General features: G+C 43.4%; 1 protein-coding gene across 1 annotated transcript in view; it reads right to left on the bottom strand.

Moving 5' to 3' along the window:
• The window catches only part of CFAP77 (cilia and flagella associated protein 77), a 94,237-nt gene that overhangs the window by 10,970 nt on the left and 68,366 nt on the right, over positions 1 to 14,901 (bottom strand). The window contains exons 4-5 of the mRNA XM_039506723.1: positions 5,137 to 5,239; positions 2,481 to 2,582 (exon numbers count right to left, since the gene is read on the bottom strand). Of these exons, the coding sequence (XP_039362657.1) occupies positions 2,481 to 2,582; positions 5,137 to 5,239 (205 nt within the window). The remainder of the gene's footprint in view (positions 1 to 2,480; positions 2,583 to 5,136; positions 5,240 to 14,901) is intronic.

Genomic DNA, 14,901 nt, shown 5'->3' with positions numbered 1-14,901 from the left:
CAGAATTCTGAAGGTGTGCAGGAGTGGGGCATGGTGAGACCAGGGTGGGCTGGCTAAGGAGTAGTAACAAAGATTGCAAGAGGTGATGCTTGGGAGAGGGTTTCTTTAGAGAAGTAGGAAGCCTGGGAGAAGTGGAGCCATTAGAATTTAAACTGGTCTACAAACAGTTCTGAGTGATAGAGTTTCTTGCACTAATTGATAGGATCCAGTCTAGGTGCCGCTTAAGCCTTATGAGAAGCTTCTCCTAACCTCTTATGGGTTGGAAATCTAATGAGAACAGACTCTTGAGATTTACATTGTTTATTAACTGATTTTTTTTTTAACCCCATCACCAAAGCATTGGGACATATTATATAGATTAAAGGCGGCGTCATGTTAAACTGCCGACAGTGGACAGCACTATCCGCTCCCCTCCCTGTGCCATCATATTCAGTTTTCACTAAGACCGCAGCCAGTCAACCACAACCAAGAAAGTGCTTGAGTTCAGAAGATATCTTGTACCATGCCCAACAAACGCTTAGGTTCAGTGTGGTTCAACTGTGGGACCAGTTCGTATTTTAATGGAACTGTTTCACCACCCCTTATATGAAGTTATAACTAAGGGAGATATGTATGAAGTCCAGGGATTGGAAACCACTGAGTAGAGGTACATGGCCATGGAACTGTCAGGCATAGGACCATGCATCTCCTTTGTTGTATTATTATTGCTCTATTAACTAGGTAACTAGTTTCATGGCCGCACAATGGAAATATTTAATTTCCCTTTATGGGAACCATGCTCTGAAGCCCTGTCGAGCTTTGCCTTTCCCAATCTCAGTTCTCATATGGACTGATAGCAAATCATATCTGCAGCTGGGGAGAAGCAACACTTTCCCGATTAATGTAGTAAGGAATCGAAGGATTATGGAATCAATGGGCCTCTATAGAAAACTGGCTATGGCCTAGATCCCACAGCTGAAACCGTCCCAGTGGACCAAGGGAAGAGCGGATAGAGAAGAGCTGGGAAAAGAGACTGCATGAGACTGCCTGTGTGGGCACGATATAAAAACCCAGCTGCTCTCACAGACCAAACAAAAGGGGGCGAGTGAAAAAGAAAACCAGAGAGAGACTGAAAAATGACTAGTGATGGAAAGGTCCAGGGTGAGAGGAACTATAAAGCAAAGGCTTGCCCCAGTATCTCGTGTGACTTACACAATCTGTTTAACAGCGATCGGTCATGTTCCTTCCCTGACATTAGCTGCAGCAGCAGCTCTGTGCTGACAGGCAGCTGGGATAAATGATTACTGACATATGCTAATAGGACAGACTTAGGCAGGACGTAAGAGGCATACATCAAGGTGGTGCAAAACATATTTCCTGGTCGAAACTCTGCAACTTGTTCAAGTAGATTAGCTTCAGGAAGCCACAAATCCTCTTCATTGTTTAAACTGCAGTTTAAATCAACGTAGAGGCAAAAACTACCCGCCCCCGCCCCCCCCATGTTGGCCCATGCTGAGGGGTTCTTTATACCAGTATCTATCAATGCCAGATGTGGTTTTGGCCATGTAAACTCCCCACAGGTTTTGGATGTTCAGTCTTTCAGTTGTTCTTCCCCTTCAGCCTAGCTCCCTTCTTCCCTTTCTTTGTGAAATGCCCCCTGGCTCTGTACTTGCAATTTCTCTGTAATTTACACCACAAACAAAGATCCCAGAATTCAAAAAAGCACCCAAGAGTGCAACAGGGTGCATAGATTAATACAGCGAGGTGTTTAGATCCCATGCTAGGACATGAAACCTTAACCTTGTCTCTTACCTGGATCAAATTAGGTAAGTGTCATGTGGTTCTATAATCCTCAGCAGACCCTTCATTCAATCTCAAGGAGACTATTGTCAATCAGACTGTTTAGAGCAATACCAAGAGTGCAGACTTTCTGGAAACCTGTAATTCTCAGGGTAACAATACTTCTTGAACCAAATTAACCCGGTGTGATATGAATTATTTATAGAGCAAAGCAACAAAATGGCGCGCTTTGTAAATGCCTGTTTTCTGTACAGTATTGCATGCTCCTTTCAGGGGTACGTTTGAAGTTCAGATATTAATGAAGAATAAAAGAATATTAAGAGCGAGGCATAAAAAGATGAGTTTTTAATCTGACGAAACTGTTGAAAGCGTTCACAAAAGAATTTTGCAAACAAATAGGAACCTCCAGGTTACTCCTTCCTTCAGGCTGTCTCCTCTGTATCTATCTTCTAGGCCCATATGCTGCAAACATGCACATTCTCAACTTTAACCATGTGAGTGGTACAACTGATGTCAATGGGGCAATTCACATGCTTAGCTTAAAATTAAATGTGTAAGTGTTTGCAAAACTGGGGCTTTAGATTGCAAGCTCGTCAGGGCAAGGGCTGTCTTCATTGCTTGCTTTGTACAATAATACCAAGCACACTGTTGTATAGTGTTAAATGGGGTACACATGTATCTGTGCAGGTGCCCAATCATACCTTCTGGAAGTGGGGCATGTGCCAAAGGGAATCCAATTTCACAGGCGGTTGTTGTTTTCTGAGAAGCGTGGTCCGAGTTTCATAGACTTTCCTTTTCTGCAACTAAAGGTAAATAAAATGTGGGAAATAACCACGTAGGAACAAGCCTACTCCAGTGAATAGATGCCTTCATGGATAAGGTGATCTCCAAAATGAAGAGGCAATTTAAACCTCATCCCAACAGATATATAATTATGTGAATTAGACATTTCTTGATAAATCATTTTTGGATCAATAGTCTTTAGAGGCAGCCTTTGGGTAAAGGGGCTACTCCTATTTAATTAGAATAATAGATTATTAGGTTTGGAAGGGACCTCCCTTTCCTGCTTAAAGCAGGACCAATCCCCAAATGGCCCCCTCAGATATTGAACTCATAACCCTGGGTTTAAGCAGCCCAATGCTCAAACCACTGAGCTATCCTTCCCTCCCAAATTGAGTTGTGTCTTCCTCTCATATTAACTTTTAACTCTAGCTGGCATTTATGCAGAGAACATTTTGCTCAGGAAAACCTGAATGTTCAACAAACGTAATAAGCTGATAAAACTATGCAGACGCATCATTTCCCTCCTCACGATAATGCAGTCACCTCTGGAGTGAAACAGGGCAGCTGTTCCGAAGAGGAAGGAGAAAATTATCCATATTTAACGGAATTGCAGAGGGATTTTAGATAAGCGGATGATGTAGCTCTGATCTTAGCAGGGCATAAAGATTAATGGCCCTATCTTGCAAAAATGGTTATGGGATTCTTAGTGACCAGGACCTCTATTGTATACTCCATCCCAAAGGGACCAGCACAGAGCCCTATTCTCTATGCTAGAGCAGTGGTTCAATACTGACCCAGGAGAAGAGTCCACCCTGCAGGGTGGGGATTTCTTGACTGTTGCCCATTCAAGTACTACACTAGCATGACCATGCTTAGCTTGTCGCACCGGATAGACTCATTACACAAAGTGCTACAGGTTTTGTGAACATTTTTGGCTATATGGTGAAACTCGGGATTCTGTATCACCTAAGTGCAGTCTAGTATTTAGGTTTGCATTCCTTAATACAATAGGAGATGCCTACAGATTTCAGGAACTCTTGATAAAATGGAGGGAAATACAATAGTCTCTCTCTCTCTCTCTCTCTCTCTCTGATTTAAAAAAAAAATCAGTCATTAATAGACCAGGTAGCAATGTATTTTCCAACATTCCAGACAGTGCAGCCGTAAAATAGCTGCTAATTAAAAACATTGTATTCTTGCACTTCAACTATAAAACATACTTTGTAATGGCAATAATACCACTGAAATTGGTCATTACCATATTAACTCAACTCTTCCTTGAGCCATTAACTAATAAACCAGTCATTGGCTGCTTTTAAATGTTATTGCAATATTGCTGCATATAATGGTGCTGTGTTTCACACTCAAACTACCACTCTGACTGCTGGAGACAGACAAGCAGTGCCTAGATCAGGGCTGGTGCCTTTACTAATTTTAATGCATGTTGGAATGTATGTTATGATGGTCACTGGTCCCAAGTAACTTGCAGAGAGTCCATTTCTGGGGGTGACATTATTCTGAGATCTTTCACTGGGACTCCTGAGGTGAAGATAAAATTCCTTGGAGGACTCCTGAACTTAGAAGACTTTGGGCCCAATGGTCATTTACAAAAAGGCCGCTTCACTCAGCAGCGGCAAAAAAGAGGCCTTACTGTTAAGGACAATCAAGCCCATTCACCTTAATTGATATAAGGGTTTTCAGTCACAGTGGGAACCTTGGGCTTGACTTTAAATGGCATTTAGGCAACTAAAGATGCAGATTGGTGCATAGTAGGATTTTCAAAACTGCCTAGGTAGGTTAGATTCCTAATTCCTATTGAGTCATTGGGAGTTAGGCGCCAAGGGGCTTTTGAAAATCCCATTAAGCATCTATCTGCTTCTCTTGGTGCCTAAATATCTCTAAAAATCTGCCCCCCCCGACCCTAAAATATATACTCAGTTGTACAAATCTTGAGATTTGCACTATATAGCTATGGTGGTGTAAGCTGACATAGCACAATGCTCTAGATACCTGCTAGCTGAAGCCAAGCTGACTTTAATGGAAAGGAAAAAATGAGAAATACAGACATTTCTGCAGAGGGAAAATGCTTTGCCGCAGAACATGCAGCACTTTAAGATCTTTTTGCTTTGTTTTGATGGTGCTATTAGCAGCCAGGGAACCAAAGCTTCCTCTTTAAACTTATCATTGATCTTATAGCAACTGACATTTAGGGCATTGCCTTTTGCCCTGAAAAATCCCACAGGTATTTATAAAAATGAAAAGGGGATGAAGGGGGGGCTTGTAGGATGTAGGGGCTCTTGTTCTCCAAATGCATTGCCTACATGATGTCGCTCTGTAGGAAGAGTCCAGGCCCAACCATGGAATTGTTTTGAGCTGCTAGGGGCTGAGGCGTATCCCTCAAGCTCTACATTCTTAGGGAGTGAGAGTATAAAAGCCCTGTGCCTTCCAGCCAGCATCATCTCATGAAATGTTTCCAACTCTGGGGAGGAACAAAGCAGGGGCTTAACAGCAGTCAGCAAAGCTACACAAGTTTATGACAGCAAGTGAGGGATGCTACGTCCAAAGTGCTGTTACCTTTTTTTTCCCCACTTGCTGGGCCATGGCTACTGCCCTCTGTTGTTCCATCCACACCTCCTTGTACCTGTGCTGGAGAAGGTCGAAGAAGGGAGTGGAAGGCCTACAAAACATTCAGAAGATAATGTCACAATGGGCCAAAGCACCCCCCAGGTACACCCATTCGGTCCCTCTAAAAAAGACCTTGATTTATGTCCGCAGAGGATGGACAATGCGACTGGTGAGAATGCTATGGCTACATCCTCTCTGTTGGAAACACGAAAATCTGTTTGGATGAGAGCCCTGCTGCAGAAAGAAACAGTATCATGTACACTCACAGAGCACTAAATGCCCCAAGTATAGTATTTGCTCAAGACAACCATGCAATTTATAATGTAAGCTTCCCTAGTGCATTCACCACATCCCGAACACCAAATGTGCCTTTTACTGGGACAGCGTCATCTCCAGCAGTAAAGGTTTCTAGTATGGTGGAAGGATCACAGCAGCACCTTGCATGACAACTCAGTCTTGGACCCAGCTAAGGCTTAGAGACAACACCTTCTGGACTTGGGGCATCCATTTTGGAAACCAAATAGCTCAGGGGAAAATGATCTAAGGCTGTGCTGAGCCTTCACATCAATATCCGAGAGCTCTGAGCTGTGATTCTGGCCCTGACAAGCCTCCAGAAGTCCTGCCTTTGTCAGTACGTTCCCATCCAACTGAGTGGTAGTTGCCTCTGAATTAACAAGGGGGCACAAAGAGTGAGGTGGTGTGACGAGAGGATCTGAAGTCCATCAGAGCTCCCATGTGCCAAAGAGGCTGAACCAGGCAACAGCAGGGCCGAGCTGAAGGCCTGGCAGACTGGGCCTGGGAGGGGCTTTCAGCTGTAGCGGGACAAAGGGAAGATGCTGATAAAAACCTTGCCCATTAAGCAACTTAAATGAGAGTTGAAATGTTCCATCAGAAAAATGACCCCTTTGTGCTCAGAGAGGAAGGTCTTGAAAAGCAAACCCAACAGACTCCTCCTCACTGATGAAGAAAATTGACATTCAGGCCAAGGTCCCCCAAGCTCATCATTCACTGACCTCGATCCCTGCAATCAGTATACAGAGGAGCCAGAACTCATCACACAAGCTGCACAAAGATTCACAGATTCCAAGGCCAGAAGGGACCAGTGTGATCATCTGGCCTGACCTGCTGTATAACAGAGGCCATGGGGCTTCTCGCATTTAATTCCTTTTCGAACTAGCTCAGATCTTTTAGAAAAACCTCCAGTCTTGATTTTAAAATTTCTAACAATGGCAAAGCGACCCCACCCCCACCCCATGAATCCAATCACAGGCCTTGCATAGAGTTTCACAGCCTGATTCCTAGCATGGTAGGTGGACTTTTAGTTTTTTTGTTTTTGTTTTGTTATCCTCTTTTTTTTTTTAACCTCCTCCCCCCACTTCATACAAAACAATGACAACTATATCAGGGAAGGAAATACAATTAAAACAAAAGAGAGAGAGATTCCGGTACCCCTGCCACTGCGGTTTAGTGATAATTACAAGTGATGATGGCTGAAGTGGTGGTGTACTCAGGCCTAAGTTTTACGCCCGACCCAGACCGAAACTGGATCCAAGCCCACATGAGCCAAGCCCAAAAGAGTCGAGTTGTTTTCTGACCTGACTCCGACTTTTCCCCCTAAACTTAAGTCAGTGCAGCTGCCCAGCGGTGGCTCCTGCTCTGCTCCTGCCAGCCACTGCCCCAGCCTGGGTATGTGTGTTGTGAAGTGAGAGGTGCTGTGACTCCTTGGCGCGCACACTCTGCAAGATGGTGCTGGCTGGCAGGAGCAAGGCATGAAGCTGCCCCGGCACCAACCCCATGGGTAGGAGGAGAAGAGGTGACCCGAACCCAACACTTGTAGTTGGGTCCTGTCGGGTTTGGGTTGGGTTGCAGGGCTCTGCTCTGAAGCTCATACAGAATTTTAATTTCTATAGCTACTGACGATAGGCCCTAACTGAAATCAGGGTTCCATTGTGCTAGGCCCTGTACAGACATAAATAAAAGATAGACCCTTCCCCAAACAGCTTAATAGATAAGACAAAATGTGGGAGCAGGGAAGGGTTATTATCTCCATTTAACAAAGGAGGAACTGAGGCACAGAGATTAAATGGACTTGTTCAAGGTCATGTAGGGAGTCTGTAGCAGAGCTGGCAACTGAGCCCAGATCTCCTGAGTCCCAGTCCAATGTCTTCTCCAAGTGCACCAAATACAACCTGCCTCTTAAAATAAAGTTCTTAAAGTTGGCAAATAAATTGGAGAACCTTTTTTTTGTGGGGGGGAGGGAGGAGGGACGGAGTCTTAATAGTAAAAGTCTGACTTTAATATCACACTAAAAACTCCTCTTTCGATGTGGGTTCCCACGGGCTCCAATACACTAGCTGTGTATGAATGGATACAATGGTGAAATGCTCCAGCCAGGAGACATGTACAGTGCCTGTGTGATGCCAGAGGTAACATGCTCAGCACATGGCTCAGCTAAGCCTTGAGGAACAGAAGAATAAACAGAGTAAAAAGGCACCTGCTTCTCAGCTAGTCTCCTGGCTAACCAAATTGAGCTGACAGTAGCCAGAGCGGCAAGCTGTTAGAATCAGAACTGTGTGTGTGCGCATCCTTCCTTCTTTGCGCCTTTGGTCCGAGGTGGCAGGACAGGTTTAATTTCACCAGCCCATGTGAAAGATGGGGACAGCCAGAGCAACAGCAATAAAGCAGAAAACTTCCTTACTGTAAATACAGCTCGTTTCCTCAGGGTGAGTTTCATGATGGAGAAATGGTCAGAAGTAAACAGGATGAAATTCAATAAGGACAAATGCAAAGTCCTCCACTTAACAAGGAGCAATCAGTTGCCCACATACAAAATGGGAAATGACGGCCTAGGAAGGAGCACTATGGAAAGGGATCTGGGGGTCATAGGGGATCACAAGTTAAATATGAGTCAACAGTATAACACTGTTGCAAAAAAAGCAAACATCATTCTGGGCTGTATTAGCGGGAGTGTTGTAAGCAAGACACGAGAAGTAAGTCTTCCGCTCTACTCCGCGCTGATTAGGCCTCAGCTGGAGTATTGTGTCCAGTTCTGGGCACCATATTTCAGGAAAGATGTGGACTGATTGGAGAGAGTCCAGAGAAGAGCATCAAAACTGATTAAAGGTCTAGAAAACATAACCTATGAGGGAAGGTTGAAAAAATTGGGTTTGTTTAGTCTGGAGAAGAGAAGACTGAGAGGGGACATAACAGTTTACAAGGTGGTTACAAGGAGGAGGGAGAAAATTTTTATTTAACCTCTGAGTATAGGACAAGAAGCAATGGGCTTAAATTGCAGTAAGGATAGATTAGGTTGGGCATTAGGAAAAACTTCCGAACTGTCAGGGTGGTTAAGGACTGGAATAAATTGCCTAGGGAGGTTGTGGAATCTCAAGGAGGTTTTTTTTTTTAAGAGCAGGTTAGATAAACACCTGTCAAGGACGGTCTAGAGAATCTTAGTCCTGCCTTGAGTGCAGGGGACTGAACTAGATGACTTCTCAAAGTCCCTTCCAGTCCTATGATTCCATGATGGTTTTTCCAGCAGCAAATGTTAAACTATAAAAACCCTAAATGATGAGTAAGTGAAGGGATCTCGGTCTTAATATTTTTATAAATTCTCCTCCCCCCACACCCTTCCAATGAGGAATTCTTCCATTGCAGCAGTAGCAGCCTATTACAATATGTAGCTACCAGACACCCTGCTCTGCCTACACCTGTAGCATAGCCTTAGTTGCCACTGCTACAACAGGAATGCTCTCTCTTCCCTGCCTGTCCAGGCCAACTGCTAGGTGTCATTAACGGCAAGAAACTACCACCACTGGTTAGCATCAGGGCTACTACTGCATCCTCCTGCACCAGGAGATTGTCTTCTGTGGAGAGAGCATGTCCTCTGGTCCATAAAACCACTCCCTTCTTGTGCTTCTAAGCTTCCAGCAGGACTTGGTCTGAAATCAATAGCAACCAGCTTTTAAATGCCATTCGTGCTTGGAGAATCTTTTAATAGTGCAGAAGGATGCCAGCAGTGCATATGCAAATAGTAACTCTTCTGTTTCGGTTTCCTTCACCCCTGCGGTGACTTTTATTACTTAATTATTGCACGCCACATGCTTCAGAACAGCCTAATCTATGGTCGTGTTTTCTAATGATACTGGATGCCCAATCTAGCAATATACACCCCCAGAGGCCATTTGTATGAGCAGAGACATCTTTCTACAAATCTACCATTTCATAGATCACATGCTGCCGGGGTCGGGCTTTTCAAGCATTTGCTTACAAACCAGCTGCTGACTCTAACTATTCACCAGCTGGCTAGCAAGGGGACACCATGACACAAAAGATTACACTGACTTGTCCTTTGGTTTCCTTTGCTCCCTCTCATTTAAATCTACATTCTGATCAGGGAGCTTGGCAAATTAGATACTAAAATAATTTACTAAAAGAAAATGCAAAACTGAGGTCTCATTGTGTGAAGTGCTGAGCACCCTTTATCCACAGAGAGGGCCCCCGGGGGAAAACTGGGGCAACTCTTAAGCAGGTAACTTCAGTTAGACAGCCTGGGTTAGTAACTCAGTCTAGCTGGGTACGTTTGTTTAGTCTTGGCAAAGACACAATACAAAGCCACACACATTAACTTGTTTGCTGCTTGGCGGATCACCCTTTAGTTACTGTTTGGATGGTATAGTGCAAGCCACTGTCCCACTGGTGCGGTGCTCGCATATTGTGTCATCAGAAAGCTGCTACTACAGTACCCTGCAGTATGCCCAAAGGAACAGAAAGCATCACTGATCACATTGGCTTGCAGTGTGCAGAAAGATACATTTGGAACATAGAAATGATCAAACTGGGGACAGAGCAATGACCCATCTAATCCACTCCCACTGGTGCGACACTTCATGGCCTAATCTATGATCATGCTTGGGGGAGGGATAACTCAGTGGTTTGAGCATTAGCCTGCTAAACCCAGGGTTGTGAACTCAGCCCTTGAGGGGGCTACTTAAGGATCTGGGGCAAAAATCAGTACTTGGTCCTGCTAGTGACGGCAGGGGGCTGGACTCAACTCAATAACCTTCCCTTCCAGTTCTAGGAGCTAGGTATATCTCCATTTATTTATGGCCACCATCTCCCTGGTTGACTGGGATTCCTTCCCCACATTCATCATTCAGAGGGGTTGCTGCTGTGTGATGTCACTTCCCACCCTGCCCCCACTCTCCAACAGACAGCAAGTGTGGCCCCACTGTATATTCAGCTCCTCTCAGCCTGGATATGAAATCCAGGTTAGAGTCAAAGCACAAGAGTGAGGGTGGGAAGAAGCTTGTGCTGCCAGTGCCACTGCTATACGTGTTAAGAAACAGAGGGATTTAGTCTCCAAGACTGCACCTTCTACCAGCACTAATTTCACTTCCACATGGTACGTAGGGGGTAGAGGTGTAAGTGTGGTAGGTATTCAACTAAGCTTTGAATACAGACTGGGGTTATTCATTATGCAACAGAGGCATCTCATCGCTCCACGGAGGTGACTATTTAACTGTGTTGAACATAGTGGTTGAAAGATGAATTTCGGTTTGATCCTCTTCTTCAGAGATCCTTCCCTCTTGTGATTAATTACACTGAGGTCCTGATCCTGCAAGGCTCTTAAGCACATATGTAACTTTAAATCTTCAATGGGATGCCTCCCATGTTCAAAGTTACACCCACCCTCAAGTGCTTGGCTGGAGCAGGGGCTTCACTGTATCTTTTCATTGTGGATGCGCCACCTTGTTTCTCCAAGATCCTCTATGAGCTAAATGTGGAAAAGGGAATGGAGGAGGGGGGAAAAATAGTTCTACAACAATAACTTTAACCAGAGACACTTCAGAGGGAAACACACTCTTTGTGGGTCAAATCCTGGTCCAAAGATGATAGGAGTTTTGCCATTGATTTCAATGGGCCCAGGATTTGGCACTAATGCAATAACTCTCATCTGCAGCAGACCTAAGAGGCAATTCACTCTCACATGAGTGTTACTTAAGAAGAGGAGTTTCTCTTCCTGTAGCCCTGCCTAAATGTCTGGAAACAGATGCTATTGTTTTAAATCAGGCAGACTTATTTGTTGTTGTTTTACAGATGCTTGTGTGGGGTTGGGGAGCAGCCAGTTAAAACATTTATTATGGATTAAAACAAAGCTCCTTCACAACAAGCGAGATCTTCTTTGTTTTGGCACAAGGGCCCTGCCATGGGAAGGAGAGGAGAGAAAAGTTTTGATATGATGTAACAAATTATTTATACCTGTGGAAAAAACCCAGCCTCTTCCGTTTATAGTCACCTTGTTCGAGCCATTTCTAATGTTGACATTTCCCTACATAGTTTAAAATTTATTTATGCACATTTTCAAAACTATTACCCTTGGAACATTTTCTGTGTCTTTAATAGACTCTTCTGCTAAATTATTTTCAAGAGACAGGATTTAGAACTACATTCAATAGAAATGACAGGCTCCTGCTAACTTGGTTATATGATGTGGTAGACTCTCCTGCCAGAAATCTCTTGGAAAAGAAACTTTTAATGGGTTCTTTTTACTGTAAAAATAATGCTAAGTATAATAAAGTATTAACACACATTAAAATAAAATGGTGTAGACCTTAAATGAGCTACAAACTAGTTAAATCTATTCTACTCAATGCGATCCTTCAGTGCTTTGCAACTGATACCACGGAGCTGGGATTTATCTAAAATGAAGGCACTGGGGACATGCAAGAGAAATGGTAATTATAATTTGCAAATATTAGTCTGACACTTTCTTTGTGTATGTGTGTATAAATCCTGACAGCTATGATTCGTGCGTTCTGCCCAATAGTGCTCTACCAAGATTAGACGGGATCCTTTTACGGCAGGCCATCATAATATCTGCAGCTCATTAAAACTTTGTGGAGAATGAGAACTTGCAGAAAATAGGGAGCCGTCAGAACCTTCTGAGGGACTTTTGGTACACGCTTGTTGAAAGGTGTTTGAGAAGGGAGCCTTGGGTCTGACAAACTGGAATTTTAGTACGCCTCTCCGTTCACAGTGGGGCAAAATAATTGGTCATCAGTGACTACTAATTTGATTTAGTAGCCAGAGGCATTTTTTTTCTTCCCAGAAAATCAATGACAGCGCAGAGGTCTGTTCAACGTGATTCAGCTCAAGACAGGTCCTCATTTAGCTCTTGATGCTCCTTCCAGTGGAGACGGCTATTTTGTTACGATGAAATTTAAATCTATCGACAATACTCGACTCTGAGAGTGGCACCACTGTAGTCAAGGTTGTGTCAGTTTCCCCTCAAACTTCTTTTCAAAGATTTAAACACTGTCCATAAAAAAAAAAAAAAAGAAAAAAAAATCACATTTGGCAAAAAGTTGGTATAAAGGACTCTGCTCAGGAGGAATTTTTTAAGGCACAAGTGGTTTGATCACTGCAGTAGAAGGGTAAAAGCTATACTTGTAGGTGCTTTTCTGTGCTTAGTGTAAGTCAAAAACAGATCAGATATAAACATTTAGGGCAAAATTGAGCTCTTAAATTGACCTGGTAGACCTGAACTCCAATATACTGCTTCTCCCACATTACAGGTCATCCACTGATAATCAATAAGATAAATGGGCAGGCAGAGCAGAATGACAGAATTTGCCACTGGATTCACCCATATTTAGGGTGCAGCTGATAGGGCCTATTGCAAAAACTGTACATGACATATGGGGCTTTAATAGGAGCAGGAACTAGCCCTACATGGAATTTATGCTATAGACCATAATAGTGCCAAACAAGTAGATGAGAGTTATGGTGTCACCCACCTTCCTGGTAGCTTAATCAAATTTTTTTTTTAAATGGAAATGTCTACAAAACAGATTCTGTAAGATTAACACTGAGTTTAGCTGAGTTCTTTTGGGGACTGGGTTGCTGCTGTTATTCATAGACTTCCCATCAGTACGACTTAGGATGTCAAGGAGTTAAATGCACCAAAAGCCAGGAAAACTTAGATTTAGGGATGACAGTTGCAGCACAAGAGCTACATAAAACCACATCCTGTTTAGATGCAACAGAGGGCAGGCAAAAAATGCAGGCCCAGGCCTATTATTTTTGGTTTGTGTTGGTTTGTCAGACCCTAGCTGCTGTTTTGTTGCAGTAGATTAGTGCATGAGTAGATGACTTTTCCAGCTTGGCACTCACTGGAAAAATCTTTCAAACCAGTTCCTTTTCCTTTAGAACTGAGCATTGCATTTCCAATTGGCAAAGATCACAGTAAAGGCCGAATTTCCAAACGTTGCTACAAATGCAAACTTGGCAAGTACAAATTCAGGCTTTTTGTTTATTCCTATGGTGTGCAAAACATCTTGCAATGGAGGGTGTGCTCACCGATTTGCAGATTTTCTGAAAATTCAGCCCTAAGTGGACTGGCTTGATAAAGCCCAAGATAAGAGTTAGGGTTGAAACTTTATCCATAAGCTCATGTCTCCGAACAGTGGGCGATTTCATTTGCTGTAGCATACGTGCTATACTAGAGCTTCTGAAGGACAATATATAACTCCTGCCCTAGAGTATACGCTGGTTTCTGGGAGCAATCAATGTTTACATTAAGATCTTGCTTTTTACTGTTAAAATTTGGCATGGCTTAGGCCCCTTGTACATCCTAGATGCGCTAGAGCCGTTTATTCTTAACGATTCTCTGACCTGAGGCTGCCGTTAATCCTGTATGTAGGAGTCTGATGGAGCCATTTTCTTGATGTTGTCCCCATTTTGTGGAATTTGTTTCCTGTTGATATCAGGAACTCTGAATTTCTCACTGCCTTTGTAGATAAAGTCTAAGCAGACTGAGCTCTTATTCTTATTGGACAGGCTTTGGGTTACTGTTTGTTTAGCTTCTGGCTTTGTTGTTTTTGTCGTAAAGTGCTGTGAGACAGTATGTGTGGGTAGCACCATATAGGCCTTTCATTGTATCTTTTCTGTGAATAGTTTCCTTGTTGCAGGGAGAGTTTGTTTGCATTGGGGTGAGATGAGTTACCTTCCATGTCGAGGCAGTGTAACTATTTGGTGGCAATTGGTTTTTGGGAAACAGTCATTTCTGGTCACATGGTGGGATATGACGTGAAAAATTTGCTGCATCACACCAGCCAGGAAAATGTCCTGGTCACAACAGTGCAACCAATACTGTAGGCCCATGGTATGATCAGATTGACTTAAATATCAACCTCCATTCCTGTAGTATGACTCTCAGGGGGCTAATTGCTGGAATCGTCACACTGCAGAGAAGTAGCTGCTCCTCCCAGTGGGAGAGAAAGTAACACATTTATAGAATGACCTCTTAGCAAGATGCCTGGATTTACTTCTTTATCCTCATATTATTATTATTATCCATCTGGATACCCACTGAACAACTTTCTCCCTACTGAACTTATCTGTGTGTCCCATTAACTGACCAAGAACTTGTTATCTGTAGATGGCTTCAGAATGTTAACTGGGGAACTGGTGCTACGATATGGATTCCTCATCAGGAAATCCATCATGTCCTGGAACTCTCCAAAGCAAAAGTTTCCTTAGCAAGACCACAGACAGCAGCAAATTGTTTTCTGCAAATGGGGTTTTCTGTTGATCCCCTCATTCTGTTTTTCTTTTTCTGAAAATAGATGGAACTTTATTTTCTTGCCATTAGGGTGAGCCTAGACTAACAACTCTGAAATCAGGAGATGGGGAAGGGACACAGAGACAGAC

Source organism: Mauremys reevesii, linkage group 19, assembly GCF_016161935.1.
Source record: "Mauremys reevesii isolate NIE-2019 linkage group 19, ASM1616193v1, whole genome shotgun sequence".
NCBI lineage: Eukaryota > Metazoa > Chordata > Testudines > Geoemydidae > Mauremys > Mauremys reevesii.
Note: the sequence above shows the minus strand (reverse complement) of the source record. Positions and strands in the feature narration are given on the sequence as shown.